Source organism: Amblyraja radiata, chromosome X, assembly GCF_010909765.2.
Source record: "Amblyraja radiata isolate CabotCenter1 chromosome X, sAmbRad1.1.pri, whole genome shotgun sequence".
Lineage (NCBI taxonomy): Eukaryota > Metazoa > Chordata > Chondrichthyes > Rajiformes > Rajidae > Amblyraja > Amblyraja radiata.
Window position 1 is genome coordinate 10,421,689 of NC_045999.1, and position 26,722 is coordinate 10,448,410.

The 26,722-nt window shown below is 44.4% G+C and overlaps 1 protein-coding gene across 4 annotated transcripts in view; it reads left to right on the plus strand.

Moving 5' to 3' along the window:
• Positions 1–231: 231 nt before the first annotated feature.
• Positions 232–26,722, plus strand: part of znf609 (zinc finger protein 609) — a 201,922-nt gene continuing 175,431 nt past the window's right edge. The window contains exons 1-2 of one of the 4 annotated variants that reach the window (XM_033015018.1): positions 232–578; positions 17,586–18,489. In XM_033015018.1, coding sequence (XP_032870909.1) covers positions 17,710–18,489 — 780 coding nt within the window. In that variant the 5' untranslated portion in view covers positions 232–578; positions 17,586–17,709. Of the gene's footprint in view, positions 579–10,213; positions 10,322–17,585; positions 18,490–26,722 lie in introns of those variants that run through there. The other 3 variants (XM_033015015.1, XM_033015017.1, XM_033015016.1) reach the window with 3 other exon arrangements.

Here is a 26,722-nt window from a genome sequence, read left to right on the forward strand (position 1 = left end):
TTCGGGCCGAAACCCTTCTTCAGACGCTCTTGACTTTGACTTAGTTTGGCTCCGGGTTCACTCCATGAGTGACTCCGTTCCGTGTTTTCCCTGGTCCAAATCCGAGTTAAAAACCACCCCGGGTTTTACCCGGATCTTCGTTCCGTTCCGGGTTCGAGGCAGCTCCGTCGCGGGCTTTTGCGCCGCCTGGCAGTCCGCTCCGCTCCGGGTGTTGTGTGCTCCACGCCGGGTTTTGCCCGCCGCCTCGCCAGTGCATCAGTCAGTCCTTCGCCTCGGGGACTGCGCGGATCTGGGAGCGGAGCGAGCGGAGCGGGGGGATCGGGCCCGAGAGCGGCCCTGCAGCCTGACTGACTGACCCGAGCCCAGCCCAGCCCAGCTGACCCGGCCTGGCCCCGCCACCGCCGCCTGGCCTGGCCCGGCTCTTCCCCAGCCTGCGGCCTCGGGCCTCGCCGCCGCTGTCGGAGCCCAAGCTGTCGGTGGAGAGTGAGTGTGAGATGGCCGCGACCCCCCGGTGAAAGCGGCCAAGCTCCGAGCCCTCAGCCGCGTCGATGAGCCTGGAGCCCGGCTGCCGTCCCCGGGTAAGCCGCCGCTCTCTGTCTCTCTCGCCAGCCCCCTGACGGGAGCAATCCCTTTGTTTGTTCGAGGCCGGGGTTGTTTGGGGAGGAGGGGGAAGAGATGTCGGGCCCGATCCCCCGGGACCGGGCAGGGGGCTCGATTAGCGGGCTGCCCGGGCTCGGTGTGGTGACAGGTGGTTGCGAGAGAGGGAGGTTGGGCCGAGAGGATCCGAGCCGGATCTCACCAGCCCAGAGCCGGCACATGGTGCGAGGTGAGAGGGGGCAGGACGGGGATACTGGGGGTCAGGGTTAGTTAGCCTCCTCTCCCCAATAAACCTCAGCCACTGCCCCCCTCCCTCCCCTCCCCTGCTTGGCTTTGGCTGGAAGCATCGAAGAGCGAGCAGAGAGGCATTGTTGTGGTGCCCGAGCCCCCAACGCTGGCAGCTTCACAAGCAGACAGAGTCCCTTCTGTTACATTGAGTCTCATTTATTGTCTGTTTACTTATCCCTCCCTCTTTCCATGTTATTTGGTGCCTTGGTGCACTTGGCTCAGTTACAGCACCCTCTGAGTCAGATGATTGTGATTCAAACCTTGCTCCAGAAACCAGTGCAGACCGTCCAGCTTGGATTTTATTAAGATAGTGGACAGAATGTTGAGGGGTGGAGGTTGGTGTGCTGATGAATGTTGGAAGGTGAATCTTTTCCCCTGATCACTGGTTTCTTTTGTAAACCGATCCATTACTTGGTTTAGAATTTTTTTTTAGAAATGGGGTTAAGGGTCAAGTTAAAGATTTTTGGGTGTTAGGAATATTGGGGGATATGCATTAGTACTAGATTGTGATGCGTACTGTCAACTGTAGCTTGATCATAGCACCCTGACCACTGTATAAACATCACATTCTATTTCAGAGACTCCAACACAGAATCTTGGCTGTTACTCCAGCACACTGTTACAAAGACGTTGTCTTTCAGATGGGATTTAAACCAAGGCTCCACCTGCCTGTTAGGTGGATGTAAAAAAAATCTCAGCATTATTTTGAAGGCTAGGGGAATTCTACTAACCTCTTGGCATATCATTATCGTTAGCGCAACACCCACTAAAGTAGTTGCTGTTGCCACGTCTAAAAGTACTTTATGACTAAGGTGACCTGAGATTTTAAGTGGTGCTATCAAAATGCAAGCTTATTTTTAATGCAATATTTCCTGCCCTGAGTGTCTCTAAATGCATGTGGGACCGTGTTCAAAATGTTGTTGTACGAGGAGTATAATTGAGAAAAGCATTTGTTGAAGCAATTAAGGATTGGTGTTAGGAGTGCCAGTGTAGTCTTGTTGGTGGCAGATTGGATCTGCATGGATTTGTCTTGCATTGTGGATGTCATGCAGGACCTGAATGATCCCATAAATCTGTCCACTGGGCAGCTGTGACATGAGGCAGCCTCAGCACTTGCCACTTGTTCAGTGTTTTTTTAAATCTGGATTAAATTAAGAGCTTGTCCTGTTGGCACCAGTTATCGTGTTGTCACTGATCTGGTAGTGTTCCATTGATGATCAAAGATGAGGAATCTTTGCTTATTGCATGTGTAGGAGGAAACTGTAGACGCTGGTTTACACTGAAGATAGATACAAAATGCTGGAGTAAGTCAGCGGGACAGGCAGCATCTCTCAAGAGAAGGAATGGGTGATGTTTCGGGTCAAGACCCTCTCGTCTGAAGAAGGGTCTCGTCCCAAAACGTCACCCAAATCTGATGAGTTTGAGGAAGGGTCTCGACCCGAAACGTCACCCATTCCTTCTCTCTGGAGATTCTGTCTGTACCGCTGAGTTACTGTGGCATTTTGTGTCTATCTTCGATTACTTATTGAAGTTTGTTAACAAATGCACATATTATGCTCTATTTTAGTGTTTGGATAATCAACATGGAAAATGGGAGTTTCAGTTGTCCGTTGCTGCGGATTACATCTGGAGGTTTTCATGCAGTCGGTGTGTTTTGTTATGTTTACTGGTGGTGATTTGTCACTTGGTGAGCTTGGTTTGATTGTCAAGGTCATTGATTCACCATTGTTGGTCTCATCATAGGTCAGATGCATGGCTTATACCACTGAAAACATTTCCAGCAACTGACGACTGGGACTGCCTGTGTGACTTTGTTCGCATGGTGCAGGCTGGATTACAGAGAATAGTTGTCAAATATATATCAGGCAAGCAGTGAGCTGCTCTGGGAGACCATGTGCCTGGTATTTGCAGTGATTTCTTCTAAAGCCAAATATCCAGTGATGGATCATGGACGCAAGCTCTCTATGATGGCAAAAAAGCAACAGTACATAGAACAGTACAGCACAAGAACAGGCCCTTCGGCCCACAATGTCTGTGCCGACCATGATACCAAGACTATCACTTGTCTACCTGAACATGAACCATGTCCCTTAATTCCCTGCATATCCAAATGCTTTTCCAAAAGTATTTCAAATGGCAAATGTATTTGCTTCAACTACCAACCCCGGCAGCACGTTCCAGGCACTCACCACCCTCTGTGCAAAAGAAACTTTCCCTGCATATCTCCTTTAAACTTTTCCCCTCTCACCTTAAAGCTATATATTCTAGTATTTGTTTTTTTCCACCCTGGAAAAGGATTCTACTGTATTTTGACCATCTGATGATTCTGACCATCTGCCCTATTTATGCCCCCCATAATGTTACTATCTGGTCTCCCCGCAACCTCTGGCATTCCAGAGAAAACAATTCAAGTCTGTCCAAGCTCTCCTTGTAGCTGGTACCCCTTAGTCCAGCCATCATTCTGGTAAACCTCCGCTGCACCCTTTCTAAAGCCTCCAAATCCTTCATGTAATGGTGCGATCAGAACTGTACACAATATTCCAATTGCGACCGAACCAAAGTCCTATTAAGCTGCATCATGACTTCAGAAGAGAATCAATACCCACAAACTAAAGCCAGTGGACTGTCTTAGATGGGGTATCTTGGTTTGGTTGGCATGGACCTGTTGGGCTAAAGGGCCATGACTGTATGATGCTGCGCAAAGCAAGGAAAATTTAAAAAAAGGAACAAAATGTGTAGTGACGTTTTTAATAGATTACATTGAAATCAAATTAATCAATTAAAATATATATCACTCCACATTGTGTTCCTTTTGCTAAATTACTCAAATCAAATTCAAATAAAGGATGTGTTACTAATATCTTGCAACCAGCTGCCAGAATGTGAAAATCACACTTGGGCTCATAAAAGCTGTGGTGAATGTTGAGAAAGCAATAAAAAATAATTGCAGGTAAGCATGCACCTGCTTTGTAAAAATCCTTGTGATCAATAGCCAGGAAATAGTACTAATTGTACCTGTGGGGTCAACAACTTTGCTCTCCACTTGTGCTAAACCCACAGTCCAGTAAATCAAACAAATCAGTGCATTTGATGTCCTGCCCTGTGTAGCATTGCTTAGTGCTGTGATCACTCTGGTTCTACTTGCTCCGTACATCAAATATATATAACATGATATTCTTGCTCTGCCTGTCCTTGTAATCTGCTCCAGCATCTCACTTTTGACTGGGCTTCTCTGTGTCTCAACATCTGATTCACTTTGCGTAGGAAAGAACTGCGAAGGTTGGTTTACACTGAAGATAGACATAAAAAGCTGGAGTAACTCAGCGGGTCAGGCTGCACCTCTGGATAAAAGGAATAGGTGACGTTTTGGGTCGAGATTCTTCAGAGTAGTGTGTATCTTCGGATTCACTTTGTGTAGGAAGGAACTGCAGATGCTGGTTCACACTGAAGATAGACACAAAATGCTGCAGTAACTATAGCAAGACAGGCAGCATCCCTGGAGAGAAGGAATGGGTGCTGTTTCAAGTCAAGACCCTTCTTTAGAACGTCACCCATTTCTTCTCTCCAGAGATACTGCCTGTCTCGCTGAGTTATTCCAGCATTTTGTGTTTATCTTCTGATTCACTTTATCTGGCAAAGCCTTCAGCTACTCTGGCTGCACTGCAAACTGATTAGGTTAACAATGGTCGAGGGAAACTTTGACACTAATCCTGGGCAAAGTTGTCATTTGGAAAAAATCTGGGTGGTAAATCTCTGTTATCATTTAATAAAAGCAAGGCTGCTTTACTAGATTGCATTCTTTGCTGAAGTAATGAAGAGAGTTGATGTGTATTTTGGGTTTTCAAAAGGAATTTGATGGAGTGCCACCGTGTGATAGACCTGTGAACAAAACTGAAGACCACGACGGAGAAGTAGAAGCTGGGTTAAAAGAGCAGAGTGGTGGGAAGCAGTTGGTTTTCAGTTTGGAAGTGGAGAATGATCTCACTCAAGAATCGGTGTTGAAACAGGAAATGTGGAAATTGTCAGCAGATGAGGTCTGGTTACAGGGAGGCACGGTGACGCAACGGTAGAGTTGCTGCCTGAATGTGCAAGTGGCCTGTGTTCAATCCTGACTACAGATGCTGTCTGTGTGGAGTTTGTTTGAACATGTGGCTTTTTCCCGGGTGCTCCAGTTTTCTCCCACACTCCAAAGATGTACAGGTTTGCAGGTTTAAGAAGGAACTGCAGATGCTGGACAATCGAAGGTAGACAAAAATGCTGGAGAAACTCAGCGGGTGAGGCAGCATCAATGGAGTGAAGGAAATAGGTGACATTTCGGGTCGAGACCCTTCGCTCTATAGATGCTGCCTCACCCACTGAGTTTTTCCAGCATTTGTCTACCCCAGGTTTGTAGGTTAGTTTGCCTTTGGTAAAGATTGTAAATTGTCCCCAATGTGTAGGATAGTGTTAGTATACGGGGTATTCGCTAGTCGGTGCGGGCTTGGTAGGCCAAAATGGCTTGTTTCTGCGCTGTATCTCTAAACTAAACTTCACAAAGTTGGACATCAGACCTTGATGCTGAGGGAGAGTCAACAATTTGAAATATTGACTGTTTCTGCCTGCACAGATGCTTACTTACCCTTTGGGTATTTCTAGTGTTTTGATATTCGTATAGGTTTTCAATGTTGCAGCATTTTCTTTTAGATTTGTGATCTGACATTCAGAATACAAATACACCGAGGAGAGTAATAAACTCTAGGAGCTTGTAGATTTAATACAGAGAATTCTAATATCTGCATTCTTCCCATCTTGGTCTCTGCTGCTCAGACTCACGCTGCAGTCTTCATTGCTGAGGGATATTTTGATGGAATAGACTCGTGCATGGAGTTCTGATCTTATTTTAAATGATGTCAAGGTGTGAAATAAAGGTATAAGTTTGGTTTGGAAGGTACACACAATTGCTGGGGAAACTCAGCGGGTGCAGCAGCATCTATGGAGCGAAGGAAATAAGTTTGGTTTAGTTAGTTCAGTTTATTGTCACATGTACCGAGGTACAGTGAAAAGCTTTTGTTGTGTGCTAACCTGTCAGCAGAAAGACAATACATGATTACAGTCGAGTCATCCACAGTGTACAGATACATGATCAAGGGAATAACGGTAAGTGTAAGATAAAGTCCAGTAATGTCTGATCTGTGGGAGGTCGGTAAGCCGCAGGTCTTCATGGTCGCAGTGGGCCTCGCTGGTCGCTCCTCCAGCATCAAGAGTTGTTGCGGTCGGTCTTCTGGTACCAGGAGTTGGAAAATTGATTGATTTTTTACTTTGGATTAGTTTAGAGATACAGCACGGAAACAGGCCATTCGGCCCACTGAGTCCGCACCGACCAACGATCCTCGCACACTAACACTATCCTCCTCAGACTGGGGACAATTTTTTTAACATCTACAGTGCCCTCCATAATGTTTGGGACAAAGACCCATAATTTATTTATTTGCCTCTACTCCACAATTTGAAATTTGTAATTTTAAAAAAATCACATGTGGATAAAGCGCACATTGTCAGATTTTATTAAAGGCCATTTTTACACATTTTGGTTTCACCATGTAGAAATTACAGCTGTGTTTATACATAGTCCACCCATTTCAGGGCACTATAATGTTTGGGACGCGTCTTCACAAGCGTTTATAATTGCTCAGGTGTGTTTAATTGCCTCCTTAATGCAGGTATAAGAAAGATCTCAGCACCAAATCTTTCCTCCAGTCTTTCCATCACTTTTGGAAACTTTTATTGCTGTTTATCAACATGAGGACTAAAGTTGTGCCAATGAAAGTCAAAGAAGCCATTATGAGACTGAGAAACAAGAATAAAGCTGTTAAGAGACATCAGCCAAACCTTAGGCTTACCAAAATCAACTGTTTGGAACATCATTAAGAAGAAAGAGAGCACTGGTGAGCTTACTAATCGCAAAGGGACTGGCAGGCCAAGGAAGACCTCCACAGCTGACGACAGAAGAATTCTCTCTATAATAAAGAAAAATCCCCAAACACCTGTCCAACAGATCAGAAACACTCTTCAGGAGTCGGGTGTGGATTTGTCAATGACCACTGTCCGCAGAAGACTTAATGAACAGAAATACAGAGGCTACACTGCAAGATGCAAATTACTGGTTAGCCGCATAAGTAGAATGGCCGGATTACAGTTTGCCAAGAAGTACTTAAAAGAGCAACCACAGTTCTGGTAAAAGGTCTTGTGGACAGATGAGATGAAGATTAACTAATATCAGAGTGATGTCTAGAGCAAAGTATGGAGGAGAGAAGGAACTGCCCAAGATCCAAAGCATTCCACCTCATCTGTGAAACGCAATGGTGGGGGTGTTATGGCCTGAGCATGTATGGCTGCTGAAGGTACTGGCTCACTTATCTTCATTGATAATACAACTGCTGATGGTAGTAGCATAATGAATTCTGAAGTGTATAGACACATCCTATCTGCTCAAGTTCAAACAAATGCCTCAAAACTCATTGGCCGGCGGTTCATTCTACAGCAAGGCAATGATCCCATACATACTGCTAAAGCAACAAAGGAGTTATTCAAAGCTAAAAAATTGTCAATTCTTGAGTGGCCAAGTCAATCACCCAATCTGAACCCAATTGAGCATGCCTTTGATATGCTGAAGAGAAAAACTGAAGGGGACTAGTCCCCAAAACAAGCATAAGCTAAAGATGGCTGCAATACAGGCCTGGCAGAGCATCACCAGAGAAGACACCTAGCAACTGGTGATGTCCATGAATCGCAGACTTCAAGCAGTCATTACATGCAAAGATATGCAACAAAATACTAAACATGACTACTTTCATTTACATGACATTGCTGTGTCCCAAACATTATGGTGCCCTGAAATGGGGGGCTATGTATAAACACTGCTGTAATTTCTACATGGTGAAATCAAAATGTATAAAAATGGCCTTTATTAAAATCTGACAATGTGCACTGTAACCACATGTGATTTTTTTTCTATTACAAATCTCAAATTGTGGAGTACAGAGGCAAATAAATAAATGATGGGTCTTTGTCCCAGACATTATGGAGGGCACTATATACCAAACCAATTAACCTGGAAACCTGTACACCTTTGGAGTGTTGGAGGAGAAAACCCACGCAGATCACAGGGAGAACGTACAGACTCTGTACAGACTGCACCCGTAGTCAGGATCAAACCGAGTCTCTGGCGCTGAAAGGCAATAGTTCTATAGCTATGTCGCCGTGCTGCCCGTGAAAGGAGATTAGGAAAAAGCGGAGTTAAAGTAAGAAATACTGCTGTTAGAGTAGAGATTTAAAAGGGTGGAATGATGGTAACGTGATTGCAGATCCACTTCTATGATCAGCGCACAGAGTCGCCTGGCTTGGGAGCCATCTTGAATCCACATGGTGCAAGCATTGAGAGGTTTCTAGGACAGTGATGATCTCTTCTTCAGAAAAACTAAATGTTATTGGTCATCTTTCAGGTTCTGAAAGAATTTGCAAGAGTAGACAGTGATGTTTCTACCTGTAAAGAAGGCTTAAACTCAGCTCTGAATAAAACCTCATATTAGTACATCTAATGTGCAATTCAGGAAATGCTTCTGTACTCGTGGAATTTAAGGCAAAATTGCATATATGCTTTTAGCAATTAGTTGTGTAAAACAGACGAGGGAAAAGGAAAATAGATTGATGGCATTAGGTTGAAAAGATGCAAGAACCTTGCGAAAAATCCTTGTGGATTAGAGGGGATTAGTTACAAGGACAAATTGGACGGACCTTTGGTGGAACACTGGAGGTTTGGAGAACGAATAGAAGGAGAGAAAAGTGATGAGAGGTATGGGTAGTGTAGAACCTTTAGATAGGTGCCTGGTTCATGCTGCCAGGGTTGTAGTGGAGGCATGTACGATAGTGGTGTTTGAGGCTTTTAAATAGGGACATGGATATCCAGGGAATGGAGGGATATGCATCACATGCAGGCACATGAGATTAGATTATCTTGGCATCTTGTATCAGACATTGTGGACTGAAGAGCCTGTTCCAGTGTTGTACTTTTTTATGTTCTGTCAACCGTGTGTGGAGTGAAACACTTTCATTTCCATGTGGGTCAACTGGTTTGTTTTTTATGAAGCTGTTTGCATTGTACTTCATGGCTGCTGGGAATCAAAGGAAGAGCCACTTCTCTTTTTCTCTCCTCCCAATTCGTTACCACCCTGCCCTCCATTCCTCCGTGCCAGGGGAAACTGCTTACCCTATGAATGTCAAAAGGACCATTGTAACAGCAAAGCTGTACTTTTGTAGCTCATTTATTCCTGGGCTGATCTTCGCTTTGCTTTTTAACAAAAGCCCAGCAGACTCAGTTTGTTGTGCAATGAAGCAACTGAAGTGGCTAACCTTTCGAAACATTTATTTTCTCTATTCTATATAGATTAGAGATCACCATTCATATCCTTAGAAACTCTGAGGGAGGTTACTCACTGAGCGATGTCTGTGCGCCTGGTACTGCTCTTACAGGAGCTAGGACCTCGACAATAGTGGTCCAAATTGTTCATTCAGTTCATTGTGGGGAAACACCTGCTTTTTGATTTGGAGTCTGCACCATCTGCAGAGCTGTGGCCTTGGACATTACATTGTTATTTTGTGCCCCTGCCTGCATTTAAATCTCGTTTCCAACGACAGTCACTAAATTGTGCATCGAAAATGCTTAGAACATGAACATTGTGATGTGTGTGTAAAACCTGATGCATTTTTTGCCTTGTCGAATTAGAGAAGAAATTTGATTTGTTGTTATTCTGGAGGAGAAATCGTTTGATCCATTGATTCCATGGTAGCTCAGCCTCGAGGAAACCACTCCATCCTTTCCCGTTGCCCTGGAGGTTTTCCCCTTGAATGTCTTTTTCCCCCCATGCAAGCACTAATTCACTCTGTTTCCACCATCCTTTCAGACAGTAGATTCCATAAATTAACTTTGTTGAAGTAGCGATAACGAAGGCTTTAAATGTTCGGTTCTTATCTAACATGTTTTATATCAACGAAGCAGATTTACTTTCAGGCTTTTCATGCTTTAAAGGGAAAGTCACCAATTTTTTATTTTTACTTAAAAGATACAGCGCGGAAACAGTCCCTTCAGCCCACCGAGTCCTATCCCCGTACACTAGCACTATCTTACACACTAGGGACAATTTACAATTTTTCCCAGAGCCAATTAACCTACAAACCTGTACATCTTCGGAGTGTGGGAGGAAGCCGGACCACCCGTGGAAAACCCAAGCAGTCACGGGGAGAATGTGCAAAGACAGCACCAGTAGTCAGGATCGAACCTGAGTCTCTGGCGCTGTAAGGCAGCAACTTTACCGCTGTGCCATTGTGCTGCCCCCCAAATCAAAAATTAAATACTTGACTTTCACCTCTGGTACCTGAGGTTCGAACTGGGTTTAAAACGGTAACTTTGATGTATCCTCTGCCTGGCTGCTTAGCTGTGAGGGTTTGATGAGCTGAGATTGGAGGTCTCCCTGCATGCTTGCAGTTCCCAGTGAGCTACAACGGGAGTGTAGGAAGGAACTGCAGATGCCGATTTAAACTGAAGATAGGCACTAAATGCTGGAGTAACTCAGTGGGAGAGGCGGCATCTTTGGAGAGAAGGAATGGGTGACGTTTCGGGTCGAGACCCTGAAGGTGCCTGTCGCGCTGAGTTGCTCCAGCATTTTGTGTCTATCTTCGAGCTCCAATGGGAGCTGACCCTACCAGCAATATATGGACATGTTCACAGAGTCTCTTGTGTGATCCGGGTGGGATATAAATAAAGTATATGATGGACATTATTGAGGCTGAGTTGATGGTGCTTTGCTAGGCATTGATTAACAGACAGAAAATGAGGAGTCGGTATTAGTGGGACATTTTGGATTGGAAGCTGTAAATAGTGTGATGCCTCGGGGACTATTGCTGAGGCTCCAGCTGTCCACATCTATATTAATGAGAGGCAAGTGTAATATATCCAAGTTTGTTGATAATGCAGAGATGGAGCCAGACAGCATGGACACAGGCCATCGGTGCCGGTTCTGCACCTCTAGTTTCCCTCTTCCCCGACTCTCAGTCTCAAGAAGGGTCTCCACCCGAAACGTAACCTATTTCTTTTCTCCTGGATTTCTGCTGCCTGGATCTGCTGAGTTACTCCAGCATTTTGTGTTATTCTTTGATAGAAACAAGCCCTTTGGCCAAACTCATCCATACCAACCAAGTTACCCAATTGAGCAAGTGCCTGTTCCTGGCCCATATTCCTCCAAACCTTTCCTATCCATGCACCTGTCCAAGTGACTTTTTAATGTCATAATTGTACCAACCTCTTCTTCATCTGGCAATGTACACACCACCCTCCGTGTTAAAAAGTTGTCTCTCAGGTTCCCTTTAATTCTTTTCCTTCTCAGCTTAAACTTATGCCCTCCCATTATGTACTCCCCTAACTTAGAGAAAAGACGGTAGCTATTCATTTTGTCTATTTACCTCATGATTTTATTAACCTCTGTAAGGTCGCCCTTCAGCTTTCTATGCTCCAGGGAAAATATACTCCTTGTAAATCAAACCTTCCAGACCCGGTAGCATCTCGTGAATCTTTCTTTGCACCCTTCCACTTTAATGACATCCTTCCTATAGCAGGGCGACCAGAACTGTACAAGATTCTCCGTGACCTTGCCGTACTCCAAATGCAGCTTTTCCGATGGGTTTCTGATGGTTGGCAGTGTGGTTATTGAGTCGGAGAGGCCCTTCAGGCCCTTCAGCCCAACCTGTCCATGCTGTCCAAGGGCTAGTCCTATTTAGACACAAAATGCTGGAGTAACTCAGCGGGGCAGGAAGCCTCTTTGGAGAGAAGAAATGGGTGACATTTTGGGTCAAAACCCTTCTTCGGACTACGTCGGGCAGGGGAGATACAGAGATAAGGAAGTGTAAGGTGAGAACGAGACATCAAAGGAGGTGGAGATCAAGGAAATGTAGAATAGATCATTGTTAGCTAAGGGAAGGAAACAACAAAGCAAATAGATAAAATGTAATTAGGGACAGTTAGACTGGTTGGAGAACTGGGGAGGGATGTGGAGAGAGAGGGAAAGCAAGGGTTATTTGAAGTTAGAGTAGACAACATTCATACCACTGAGGTGTAAACTGCCCAAGTGAAAGATTGACTGACCTATAGGTAGATAGGTCAGCATTGCCTAACTCTGACCATGGAGGAGGCCCAGGACAGAAAGGTCAGTGTGGGAATGGGAGGTGGAGTTAAAGTGTTTAGCAACCGGGAGATCAGGTAGGTTTAGGTGAACTGAGCAGAGGTGTTCAGCGAAACGATCGCCAAGCCAGCCCTTAGTCTCGCCGGTATACAGGAGTCCACACCTGGAACAGCGGATACAGTAGATGAGATTGGTGGAGGTGCAAGTGAGGTAGCAATAGAGGGAGTGCAGTAGAGATTCACCAGGATGTCTCCTGCAATGGAGGGCTGGAGTAACAAGAAGCAACTCTATTTTTCACACTGAAGTTGGGGATTAAGTGGAGGAAACTGCCAGAGGAGGTGGCGGAGGTAGATAGTATTATGATATTTGAAGAAGCACATGGATAGGATGGGAGTAGATGGATATGGGCCTATTGTAGATAGGCATCATGGTCAGCATTGCCAGTGATGACTGCAGAGACTGCTGTGTGATTCTGTGATTTTTTTTCAGGGCTGATGGAGTAGATGTAGTGATGTTATCTTTCCTGGTTGATGAAAACCAGTGACAGTCTCAAAATAAGCCACTCATAACAGAGACGAATATGAAAAATATCCATAATCTTCACCCAGAGGGTAGCGAAAGACTGTGGAGGCTCTTTTATTTTGAATTTGTAAATGAATCGATGCATACGAGGTTTGTGCTGGAGGTGAAAGATCAGTCATGATCTTATTAAATAAGGCAGACGCCAGGGTTTAAATAGCCTAAATCCTCTATTTGTCAAGTTCTTATCTAACTGTGTTCTTCTGGCCATTGATGCCTGACTAGGGGATGCAAGGCTGTGATCATCAGTGTAAATTACATTCAAACCTAACTGCCCTCATGTTTTTAGTACAGCTCATCCTACATTGTTCAGTCTAGGCAATTGATGACCTGACTTGGAGTGATATTCTGGTTAGTGTGTATGTCAATCATAATACAGGTATGCCATAATATTAGATAAAACCAGAGGCTCCTGTGTCACATGATCTGATTTGGACTAGTTGTGCTGAACAATATCTGTTTCTCTGCCATTAGAATCAATGTAATTCTATGTAATGGACTTGTCCTTTGCAGTTCACCCTCTGTTGCATCTTTGTAGATCGCCTTGCCTTTTTCACTTTCTCTTTGGCAATTCCACTCTCTGGGGGGTGACGAGCGGTAGAGTTGCTGCCTTACAGCGCTTGCAATGCCGGTGACCCGGGTTCGGTCCCATCTACGGGTGCTGTCAGTGCGGAGTTTGGACGTTCTCCCCGTGACCGAGTGGGCTTTCTCCGGGTGCTCTGGTTTCCTCCCACACTCCAAAGACATACAGATTTGTAGGTTAATTGGCTTGGTATAAGTGTAAATTGTCCCTTGTGTGTGTGTTGGACAGTGTTAATGGGCGGGAATCGCTGGTTGGTGTGGACTCGGTGGGCCGAAGGGCCTGTTTCCACACTGTATTTCTAAACTTAAACCTAAAATTCACTCAATTTCCACTTTACATCTTTCCATCATATTTCACCGGCTATTCTGACTATTCATGTATTTTGTCCAAATCATTCTGTAATTGCCATCCTCTTGCCACTGATACCAGGACCACTCCTGGTTAGGTAAATGGAAAGGTGACTAATGATGCCCAGCATTGATCACAGACGTGTCCGTCTGATTCCTGTGCAACAAAATATCCATAACTTCAACTCCCCCTCCCATTCCGTATCCGACCTCTCTGTCCTGGGTCTCCTCCATGGCCAGAGCGAGCAACACCGGAAATTGGAGGAACAGCACCTCATATTCCGCTTGGGGAGTCTGCATCCTGGGGGCATGAACATTGAATTCTCCCAATTTTGTTAGCCCTTGCTCCCCTTCCTATCTCTCCCTCAGCCCTATGGCACCTCCTCCTCCTTTTTCCTTTCTTCTCTTTCCACTCTTGTTAGTTTTACCTTGAATCATTGGTGGTCTATAATTAGTATATATTTATATGGAACAGTATAAAGCTATGTTCAGTGCTATCCATCCATGCTGAGTGCAGGTTGAACATTTAATGTTTTTTTTAAATAATCTGCTCGATGGCATCCAATGTATCCCATTAGTTATAATAAATTGATGCAAAAGGAATATTCTAATGTTTTAAGAGATTCTGATGAAGGGTCTCGACCCAAAACATCACCTGCTCCTTTTCTCCAGAGATGTTGCCTGACCCGCTGAGTTACTCCAGCATTTTGTGTCTATCTTCAGTGTAAACCAGCAACGACAGTTCCTTCCTACACATTCTAATTTTTCTGTCCATCTTTTATGTGCTCACTCCCGTAGTCTTCTGTGATCTTGAGATGTTGGGCTATACGGCCCTTTGCTATGGAGTTCCAAATATGAAGCTCTTTGCGTTTGCCCCATTTCAGCGCCCTTTTCCACGCTTCAGTCTCTGACGTCATAATTGAATATAATATAGTCCCAATTTCCCCATCTTTACAAATTTACTCTAGTTGTTTGACAAACATATACAACTAAAGGAGCAACAGCACTTCTTAGCTGGTTAGGATTTTGATTAAAATAAGTTGAGTTGCTTAGATCATGCAGAATCCCACGGAGAAACAGACAGCGTGACCCATCTCCAGCAGGTTACAGTTTATGCTGCAAGGGGTCCCTCCATTGTGTAGGAAGGAACTGCCGACGCTGGCTTACACTGAAGATAGACACATGCTGGAGTAATTCAGCGGGTCAGAGAGCATCTCTGGAGAAAAGGAAGAGATGACGTTTTAGGTCGAGACCCTTCCTCAGAATCTCAATATTCATTGCTTGGAGAACTGAATTGTGTTCAATATTCTGCGAGGTCTTACCGTGATTCCATGCATGTTTTCAAACACAAACCTCAGTATTCCAGTTTCCTTGGCAATGATCGCCGATTCTTTGAAGTTACTTTTAAAGGCCTTGTTGTCCTGTCTCAAGTTTTAGTGGTTTTGTCCTTTAAGCTATATCATACTGAAACAGTTACATTTATTTGGTACCTAAATGTCCAGCCTACAACTTTATTCATTAATTGTAATTTTATTTTGAAGTCATAACTGTTACTCACTCTACAGTAGCAGCTACTCTCAGCAGCCCCACCAATATTTGGGCTTTAGGCACAGTTTGAAATTGTACTTCCAATTCCCAAGCCCAAGTCTTTGATGTAAATGATGAACAGCAGTGGTCCCAGCACCAATCCTTTTGAATCATCATTTCCCATTGTTGCGTTAGAGTGCCCATATCTATTCTAGTTCACAACCAATTTGTTATTCATGCTGCTACTTATACCTGATTGCGTGGCAATTTTAGTCGTGAATTTATCATGCAACATGATATTGAAGTCATTGTGAAAATCCAAAAATATATTATTGACATCATCACCTGTATCTATTTTTTCTACTTCACGTAATTTGTTGAGGTTAGCCTTGCAAAGCACGATATTTCCATATGAAATTATGTTGAGTATTCATCATCTTTTTGCTTTCTGAATTAAATATACTACAGTATTAAAACTAAGCTTGCACTTCAGCTAGGTCTGCTGAACTTAAATGGGAGAAATGCCATCTCTGGGTGAGAATTTGGGACTCTAAGCCCCATTGTGGTCGTAGACATCTCCATGTCAAAAAACCCCACTCGCCTGGGATGACCTATTACCTGCCATGCTTTGCCTTGCCTTTCCCCTTTCCAGCTTCACAATCAGTCTGAAGAAAGGTCTCAACCCAAAACATCACCTATCTATGTCCCCCAAAGATGCTGCCTGACCCACTGAGTTACTCCAGGAAGCTGTGTCCTTTTAAGCCCTATCATAGACTTGACTCGGCTCCAACACGTAGCTGCTATGGCAGTGTTCACAGGTCATGCAGTGCCACCGATATCCGACTTCAATTCCTCACTTCCAATTCTTTTTTGATCCCAATACAAGATCATGTGTGCAAAACGGCCACTGCTAACACAATAGTGCTAACATTTCAAAACTATTCGAGGAATACGTGCACCTCTGATAAAAAAAAAACCACCCCCACTGTCACAATATTTCTTTATCTTGAAGGGTTGTAAAATTCTGGCCTATCCCAATCTGTTGTTTGTCGTATTGACATGAAAGATCGTGGAGTGATATCCCAAGCAGCTGCTGTGTAGATGTGCAGGCAGCTGTTACAGGTGGAAGCGTACATTTAGAAACGCAGGGATGCAAATTATTTTACAATTAGTTTGCTGATCCTTTCGCGTGTCTTGCATCCCCTCTGCCTCTACCCGACAATTTTGGTGAAAATGTTGTAATGTGCTTGATGACCTGTTTGAGGTCAATTTGCACCTGAAGGACAAGATAGGCTAATGATTTGGGTGTTGGTCATGGTTCGATGCAGAAGAGTTGTACTCATTGAAGATCATTTATTGCATTGGTGAGTATAGGTCAACGCTTGTGCAAGATAACACAGAGAGGGAGTGTTACGCACAGGTGTTTATTTTTACCACTTCTCCCAAACAGGCAGGAGTTCAAATCTTGTGTCTTTCAATAAAGCATCAAATGACTCAAAATAGCCCGTGGGTGAGTTTTAAACGTTAGGGCGAAGGCTAAAGTTGTTTCTGTAGATTTGTTAAGTAAAGAATCAAACAAGAAATGTAAAACCAAGGCAATTAAATAGGAAGAATTGAGACACAATGAATCGCAGATGCTGGTTTATATAAAAGGTTTTACAGGTTTACAGTGCTGGAGTAGCTCAGTGGGTCAGGCTGCATCTCTGGAAGACATGGTTAGATGACATTTCGAGTCGGGACCCTTCTTCAGACTATCCATGTTCTCCGAAGATGCTGCCTGACCCACTGAAGAAGGGTCTGAAGAAGGTACGTGACCTGAAACATCGCCTATCCGTGTCTTCCAAAGATGCCGTCTGACCTATGAGTGATTCCAGCACTTTGTAAAAATGAAGCATATCAGGTTTTCAGTAAAATATTGTTGGGCAGACTATTTTGCCTTGTGTGGATAACCCTTGTGTTGGAAATGGTTTGTATCCTTAGTCTATGAAAGCAGAGACAAATTTAAGTTCATGCATTTTTAACAATATTTTCGTGGCCGAGTCTTTGCATGCCATTGCAAACCTGTATTATTTGCGTGAGATTACATTTAGGTAAATTCTGTGGCATTGGCACCATGTGTGGTGAACGTGCACTGGGTTAATTGGGGTTACCTGTATCTAGAGTGATTTAAATCTTTGTTTTCTGCCTGCCTGCCAGCTTCGCAGCTAATTATACTACATCTGTGTTTATCTGAGTCCTTTATATCGCCACTCACAATTCACCTGTCATTACTTGGTACTCGTTAGCACCTGGTAATCTATGCCTTTCTATATCTTGGTGGCTGGTAGATTAGAAACGTAATTTTATGTTTAAATAATGTAAATGTTATCTGTGCTTGTTGGCTTACTGGCGGATGATTTTTCTGTACACCAACACTAAGTGTGTTTTTCATGCAGTTTTCCTTGCCTTTTCCAGGTGATAATGTACCCGCATCGAAGGAGAAGTTGTGAGGACTCTACGATAAGAACCTAACACACCAGCACCAGACTAGGCAACCGAGAAGAGAAAGGAATCTTTTCACAGGGAAGGTGAATCTAAGATGTCCTTAAGTAGCAGCAGTTCAGCTGGGAAAGGTGTGGATTCGAATGCTGTTGATGCCTACGACAGTGGGGATGAGTGGGATATCGGAGTTGGGAATTTAATTATTGACTTGGACGCAGACTTGGAAAAAGACCAGCAGAAAATGGAGATGTCGGGATCGAAAGATGGGAGCATCCCAGTGCCAAGCGCAGTGGCAGCTCTACCAGAGAATATCAAGTTTGTCACTCCAGTTCAAGCACCGCAGGCCAAAGAGAGCAAATCGAAGGCTAAAAGGAGCAAAAATGCAAAGGAAGGAAGTAAATCTGTGTCTGCTGCTTCTCTCTATACTGTGGGAGAATCAGGAAATGGCAAGAAAGAAATGCAGGCGCGGTCTGCAGAAATTGCGAATCCCAGTGGGCTGGGGTCGTCTAACACCACGTCCAAAGGATCAGAAAAAGGTCCAAAGACAGTTCGGAATGGAGCCGGATCAAAAAAGGACAAAGAGGGTGGATCCAGCAAAAGCAAAAAGGATAAAAGTGAGAGCAGCGGAGGTGTGCAGCCGCCTCCTGGGAACGATTCCAACGCTGCACAACAACTCGGGCTGGGGTCAGGGCCAAAGGGCAGCTCGTTTGAATGTGCTCCGAGCACAAGCTGCCCAGACGGGGCTGCCGTCCAAGTGCTGGATTTGGGAAACGCACCACTGGATAGCAACAGCATTTCCAACCTGCTGGGAATTAAACCCGAAACGGAGGAGGTCGACAGTGAGTGTCGACCACTGAAGAAGGTCAAGACGGAGAAGGTAAGAACAGTGGCTGTTCATGTTCCCTTGTAAACCCAGATCCGGCAATGTGATTAGTGGTTTCTCATCAGAACTTGAGAGATCTCTCGTTTCATGAAGTGGCGAGTCAATTGATTCATCAGGCAATCAATGATCCTTTTAACAATCTACTGAAAGATCAGCACTCGTGAGTGGGATGTCTGGAAAGGCTGATCAGAGCCGTATTATATTTATTGTATTTTTGCTGAGTTAATTTGCACATGTTTTTGTTTGACTCTCTACGCTCATGACATCATTAAGGGAATAGGCTGAGAGGTAATCATTGGTGCATGGGAGCTGAATTAATGTCAGTGGAGTGAACTCATTAACTGGATGGTGAGTACTTAGCTCACTTACATTGTCTGCCAGAATGCCATTTACCTGCCTGGCCGACATCTGTATTCGACTATGCTCAAGGAGAAATAATCGGGAACTATTTGTATGTGAGGATAGTTAGGGGGGGAGAAACAGAAGTTGTGAGCATTGCTGTTTGTAAAGGTTTAACCATTCAGTTAGTCCAGAGAGCTTGTGCACCACTGATTGCCATAGTGATCGACGGTAAGCCCACCTAATATCTCTCAATGAGGACGGTATACATTGTATTGATGTCATTGGGTAGGAATGAATTTCAGATGCTGGTTTACACCGAAGATAGACACAAAATGCTGGAGTAACTCAGCGAGTTGCTTCTCTCCAGGGATACTGCCTGTCTCACTGGCAGTCTCATTTTGTGTCTATCTTTGATGTCATTGGGAGCAAGGCAGGTGAGGTGTTGGGTTTAATGAATTTACCACAATCCCCCGCTGTTGGAGCGTGGAGTCGGTTGCTGTGGGTATTACCATTGTGATTTCTCAAGTGGATTTGGTTCATACGGTTAGGTGATCGGTCAGTTTTGTGCTCAAGTAAATTGTTGTCAAATGTTTGAGTGTTGTCCTTGTTCTGTGCCCAAACAGTGACAGTCAAGTAGATGCGTAGAATGGTATGAGCAAAAAGAAGTCCATGAATACATTTCTTGTGTCGGAAGGAACTGCATTGATGCTGGTTTACACCGATGATAGGCACAAAATGCCACTGCTGTACACTCGTACTGTAACTGAGAAGCTGACCTTAGATGTATTGAAGTGCTTCTGTGTAGTGATACGTACTGAACTGTATACAAAAATGAATTTCACTGTACCCCGGTACATGTGACAATAAAGTACCATTGACCCATTTTCACCAATTGGGGAGTAGTACCTGCAATAGATTTTCAGCAAAGGGCCAGAATCGGGTCAAGAATTTTGGAGACAAAGCAGATAATAAAGTCAATATTTCATTGGTGTCTTTTCACCACTCCATTCAACCCCCCCCCCCCCCCCCCGGACTTCCTGTCCTGTTACTGTGTGAACTTTCTTGGTCAGCTTTAGCTTAGTGGAAACCCTCTTGCCTCTGAGTCCAGTCTTGTCCCAGGGTTTTGTCTGGCCTGTGGCCTAAGCAGCTACTTCAGGGTGGAATGCTGTCATGTCAAGGTAAGGGAAGCTCTGGGCTGAATCTTGCATTGAGACGGCAGCTTCCCTCTCAGTTGAATATGAAAGATCCTGCAGCAGGATTTAGATGAGCATGGAATTGCTTCCTCTGTCTTGGTCAGCATTTATTTGTTAACTAGTATTAATAAAAAGTTCAAATTATCGTTTGATCATGAGGGTTTCTGGCACCCCGCTGTGTGCTTTGGTTTGTGTGTTTCCTTTCATTGCAACAAACAGCACATTTTGAGGTTCTGTAGATGCAGGCTGTTTTACATTGCAACGACTTTGACAACTTTCCCCTTCTAACAGAATTTTAAAATATTATTATAACCTTGTGTTCGGCAATGATTGTGTTCTAGTTTCACTGCTTGCCTATAAAACAAATTAAGCCTCTGTCAGAACCTGTACGTTTAGCTTGGGACCCTGGATCCAGACCTCGGCAGCCTGTGAGCAGTCGGGTGTCTTTCTGCTGGGCTAACTCTTATCTAATGATTGCGTTGATTGAGGTTTCTCAGAGCAGATGAAATGGATTCGGTGTCTGATTGGATTTTTACATCTCTTTTGCATCTCATGTTCTCCTTGTGACCATCTGGGTTTCCCCACGGGTGCTCCGGTTTCCTCCCACATTCCAAAGATGTGCGGGTTCGTAGGCTAACTGGTCAATGTAAATTGTCCGTCGTATGTAAGTGAGTAGTAGAAACTGGGGAGAGTTGATGAAAATGTGGAGATAATTTGTTTCAATTTGTTTCAATCAGTTCAATGTAGGATTATTGCAAATGGTCGGTTGTTGGTTGGCATGGATTTGATGGGTTGAAAGGCCTGTTCATAAATTCAATAGGTTCTTAAGTTGCAGGAGCTGAATTAGGCCATTTGGCCCATCAAGTCTACTCTGTCATTCAATCATGGCTGATCTATCTTTCCCTCACAACCCCATTCTCCTGCCTTCTCCCTATAACCCTTGATTTTACTTCGGAGTCACGTGAGTGACTACGTGAAGAAGGGCCGTCCGTCTGCGTGCGCGTCAGAACGCAACACGCACGACGGACTGGCAGGCACTGTGTCCTCCCAGCCGTCGGGATGAGCAGGTAAGGAGAGTTGAACTACTTACCTGCGTTCTTTCGGGCTTGAAGCTTTTTGTAGTTTTCAGAGCCCATGATGTCGAGGAGACGGCCCGCGGGGATGTCGGCTGCCGAAGACCGCAGCATTCCAAGTAGCGGGCGACGGTCTTGTTCCCGACATTAGCGCCGACAGCAGAATCGGCAGGAGACTTTGCGCGGGAGCAGGAGCTCCATGGTTGTCCTGCGGGACGTAATACCACCCGCAAGTCTAACAAACCCGTTGACTCAGATGAGTCCGGGGAAGAGGGATACCCCCCTCAACGGAGAACGTCTGAGGACGACTTCCCCCACATGGAGCAACTTATGGAGAAGTTGCTCCAACAATGATCTGCTCCGAAGGAGGGAGCAGCATCAGCACGGGCCTCTACAGCAGGCCGTGCCGGGATACTCACGCATGGGGCAGCCCAATGTCTTCCCCATTGGAGGGGGAAGTACATATGGAAGAAACCACTCTGAATCAGAGTACAAAAGCACAGGGGGGGGGGAAACCTTCCCAGGGACAAGCAGAAGAAAGGAAGTAAGTAAGTCAGTTTTACTTATATTGCACTGTTTAAATCAACACCAAAATGCTTTACATAAAAGGAATTATAAGCTTCCATACAAAAAACAGAAAATAAGTACTTCTGCAATCATCCAGGTTCCACTGGGTGCTTCCCTGGATGGAATCTAGCTATTGACAGCCCGGGTATTATGGAGAACCCGCAGGCAGCAGCACCTGTTTTCAGGGCTGCACAAATGTCTCCTGCTCTGAGGAGAGGAGCATTCATGGCGGTTTTAGTCTGACCCAAAGCTAGAACCGCATTTAGGTCCACTGGAAGGGCCATGTCAGCACAGGTATCCTCAGGGGCCTGCGGCAGCACCTGTTTTCAGGGCTGCCTACGAATCTCACTCTCAGTGGAGGGGAGTGTGAGTAATCAGTAGGTAACTGATCTCGAATTTAAAGTATGAACATACTGAAGCACATGCATATGGCCTCAAGAGCCAGCAGTTGGCAGAATATCCGCACGCTACAATGCCGGCAAGGGAGCGCTATCAGCCGCCGAATCCTCTCTTCAGGTAAGACCAGAAGAAGGAAGCAAAAACTGTCGGACCAATCAAGGTACCAACGACAAGCAAATCATCAGTAGGCGACAACACACCCCACACCTCCATAGGGGGTAAGCGGTTCACTGAATCCGGTGGTAGCTTGAAAGCTGGGCACGGAAATATGATCAGTCGTCTTTCAAGGCAGATTCAAAATAATGGCCAGAATTGTCCTACAAGGCAGGCTCAGTATGATGAGGTTTTCAGACCAGACCCAAGCAGAGGTCGGGAGAAACATGGAATCCACACTCCCTACCAGTCCTACTCCCAATCAAGGAGAGAAAAGGAATCCGCATCAGGGGCCTTTGGGCTTACCACAAGACCACCGGTAGCCATGGAGGTAGGTGGGTCTGGGTTTACTGAAACAAGGGATTGTGGACCAGTTACATGTTGGTAATTTACTCTTGTGTTCTTGTTCAAAATGACAATAACATGAATTTTCAGAACTGGTTTTAAAAAACAGATAATAACATGTGATTATTTTTGCTGCACAACATACACAGGTTCCAAGCAGACTTGGAACTTGGACTGGAGTTGTCTTCGAGGCAGGCCCAGTAATTTTGGGCAGGATTGCCATTCAGGACATGTGACAGATGGAGGATGTCACTTCATCCAGGTTTAACTCATTTGTGCAGTACAGACGTTTAGAAACAATAATATTTGTTACGGTCTAACTACTGTTTTATAGGAGCTTCCTATAAAATGGTCACATGGCATGCATCGACCTCAAAGATGCATACTATTCGGTGTCTATTCACTAAGAACAGGAGATATTTGAAGTTTAACTGGATGGCATGGATCTGCCAAATGGGTTGACATCAGCTCCTAGACTATTGACTAAACTACGGAAACCAATTCTGGGTCTACAAAGGTCTCAGAACCACATAGTAATGGCATATTTGGACAATTTCATTTTGGAGTCACCAAGAATTGGCAGAAGCATCAGTCAAAGCAAACCAAAACCCTGTTTGATAGAATTGGTTACCTCATCCATCCAGTTAAATCAAAATTGACACCTACAAGGGTAATTGATTACCTAGAATTTACTATCAAAAACAGTAAATATGTTGGTGACTTTGCCCAGGGGCAAACGACTATATTAATCAAGCCTGCTATGATCTGATAGTCAAATACTAGCCACCTATCAGGCAAACAGCGAGTGTAATTGGCAAATAGTAGCTGCATTTCCAGCAGTACGTACGGGCCTTTGCATTACCAGAATTTACAGCGAGCAAAGGAACGAACACTCAGATTCCATGCAAGCCAAATTGGCAAAACTATGGATTGCCAGCAGAGGCCATAGTTGTATAACTATGGTGGATAACGAACGTGAGACAGCTCAAGGTAAATTTTGCTTGAAAGCCATCAAGGGTTCTTCAGACCTATGCAAGCGGCTAAGGATGGGGAGCCACAAACACAGTCTAGAGCTGTGGGGGCAGATGGAATGAGCAGGAGTCTGTAATTCCCCAACACATGGAATCAATTACCCAGAATTGTTGGGGGCACAATTTGGACTCAAGGGGTTCTGTAGCAATATGCAACCGGTGCTTGTTCAAATTCAGATTGATAACACCACTGCGGTGGCACATATCCATTAACAAGGGTGGTGTAAAATCTGTATCTTACGACAGTTTGTCGAACCTCATTTGGCACTGGTGTATCAAGAGGAATATTTGGGAAATCTACGAGGTAGATATAACGCGGTGACAGATGCTGGATCACGAATGTTTAATAACAACACAGAATGGATGTTGAATCAGACAGTATTTAACGAAATAACTACACGATTTGGCATACCAGATATTGATCTGTTTGCATCTAGACTAACCATCAGTTACCCAGATATGTGTCCTGCAAAGCAGGATCCAGGAGCAAAGGCAGTGGATGCTTTCTCCCTCAATTGGGGAGGATTGTTTATGTACACTTTCCGCAAATTTGTCTCACAAACCGATGCTTGACCAAAATCAAGCAAGACTAAGCCACAGGCATATTGGTAGTGCCAGATAGGCCTACTCAAGCCTGGTCCCCAAAATTTTTGGGAACTATACTCCAGCCAGTTATGGCTGTGCCCAAGAGCAGGGACCTCCTAGTGAACCCAGTTACAGGGAGAAATCATCCACTACACGAACGTATTAACTTGTTGGTCTGCAGATTCTGAGGAGGCCATTTCAAGGCATAGGACTGTCCGAACAAATACAACACAGTTCGGATAACGGATGTCTTGGAGTTCCTATCAACTCTGTACCATAACTATAAACAAAGTTATAGTGCATCTATAGTGCCAGAGGCGCACTCTCCTCCTATCTGATGCTGGAAGCAGGGCACGGGTCGATAGGAACGCACCCCTTTACAACAAAATTCATGAAGGGAATTTACAACTTAATACCTCCAAGGCCAAGCTACACGGACACATAAGATGTGAGCGTGGTACTAACCCTACTTTGACAGTGGGGACCGCCTATAACTAACCCTGAACCCTGGTATGCTGACAAAGAGTCCAGACACTGCAAAAGCTACAGTTGGACTACATGACCACCAATATGAACAACATAACATTCCTAATCAGGAACCTGATAAAACAGAGCAGGCCAGGAATGCCAGGGATGGAGATCCAGTTCTTGGCATATCCAGAGGACCAACGGTTGTGTGTGTGGTAACGTACTAACACCACTATCTGAGAGTTACGGAGAACCTCAGAGGCTCAGAACAATCGGCCCTCATCAGCCATAAAAAAAAACAAAAAAAAACCCACACCAGAAGGTATCAACTCAAACCATCTCCAGATGGTCAAAGGAGGCAATGGCGGTAGCAGGAGTGAACATTTATATCGTTAAATCTCACTCCACCAGTGCTGCATCTACGTCGGCAGCAAGAGCTATGGACGTGCCCCTTAACGACATCCTAGTGGCTGCAGGATGGACGAATGAAATAACGGTCCACCGGTTTTTATAAAAAAAAAAACATAACCGGACTGGGGGTGTTTGCACGTACCATTTTAAGTTCTGTTCCTTAGTTTCACCCCAAGGTTGGGAGGAGTAACTTAAAAAAAAAAAAAAACTCTTCTTTCATTTAAAGCATCAGTTTCTTTACTTAACTACGTAATGTCTGAATGCTTTAATGATTACACGCATCCATGGTCAATCCATTCAGTGTGTGACGCTTGGATTCGTAACCGGCGTAAAATCACAGAGCTTTGAAATCTTCACGTAGTCACTCACGTGACTCCGAAGTAAAATAGTAAGATTAAACGAGAACGTACCAGTTTGAAGTTTGATCTTGATTTTATGAGGAGTTGCAATGAGCGATTACGTGCCCACCGCTCCCACCCTCATATTATCAAGGTCATATGGAAGTTCAAGTTTTTCACAATCTTACTATTCTCAGGTCTTCTTTTTTATCTGCTTTGAAGATTGACGCGCACGCAGACGGACGGCCCTTCTTCACGTAATCGCTCATCGTAACTCCTCATAAAATCAAGATCAAACTTCAAACTGGTAAGTTCTCGTTTAATCTTACTATACCCTTACTAATCAAGAACCTATCAATTTCCACCATAAAAATATCCCTTGGTCTCCACAGCCTTCTGTGGCAATGAATTCTACAGATTCACCACCCTCTGACTAAAGATGCTGCCTCTCTATCCTCTCTCAATCTCCATACCCAGATCCATTGGACTATTTACCTCTATATTTTTAGTGAGCATGTTTGGATGCATATTTGATACTGTACATGAATAATGTAGGCTTCTCCAAATGAGGAGAAACCAACTAATACAGAATCCAAAGTGAAAGCAGTGCCATGAATCGTGCTCGGATAAAGTGAAGGCTTTAATGTCGAGGAACACTGTGTTGAATAATAATGACATCCAAGTTAGTGCCGAGAGAGGCAGATCCAAGAATGCCTTGTGGAGGAAGGAGCTGTTGATCATGGCAATAAGGAGCAGGGTTTGGCTGAAGTAAGCGAGACAGGAGAAACAAAAGCAGCCGAATTTAGAAGACAAATTTAGCCATGAAATGAAACGGCAATACTTGAGTTAGCAGACTCAAGCTCACATTTTCAAATTCTCAAATGACACGTGGATGGATTTTGAGAATTCATTGTTGCTGACATGAAAAATATGGTGTCTAAGTTATAACATATTTAATTGACAACCTCCTGTGGAAGGTCAGTGAGGCTGAGGGGGACGTTTTCATTCTGCTTGCTTTCCAACAATTAGGCTAAGTGCTTATTTAAAGAGGCACAAACTACGGTCTACAAATGGTAATTAAACAGCTTGTGCTTGTTGGAGTGAAAAGAAATCAGCCAGTCCTTATTAATACTCACTCAATGACCCCTGTTAGATTAGAATGTTTAACAAGAGGAAGACCGTCAAGTTCAACACATTTGAGGATGTTTAAAGTAAGCTGCTTTCAACAATGGTGAACTGCACTAAAATAAACACCCAAGAGAAGTGTTTTGTTGTTGGCAAACTGTGCTGAAACAAAATGATGCAGAATAAGAATCCTTTGG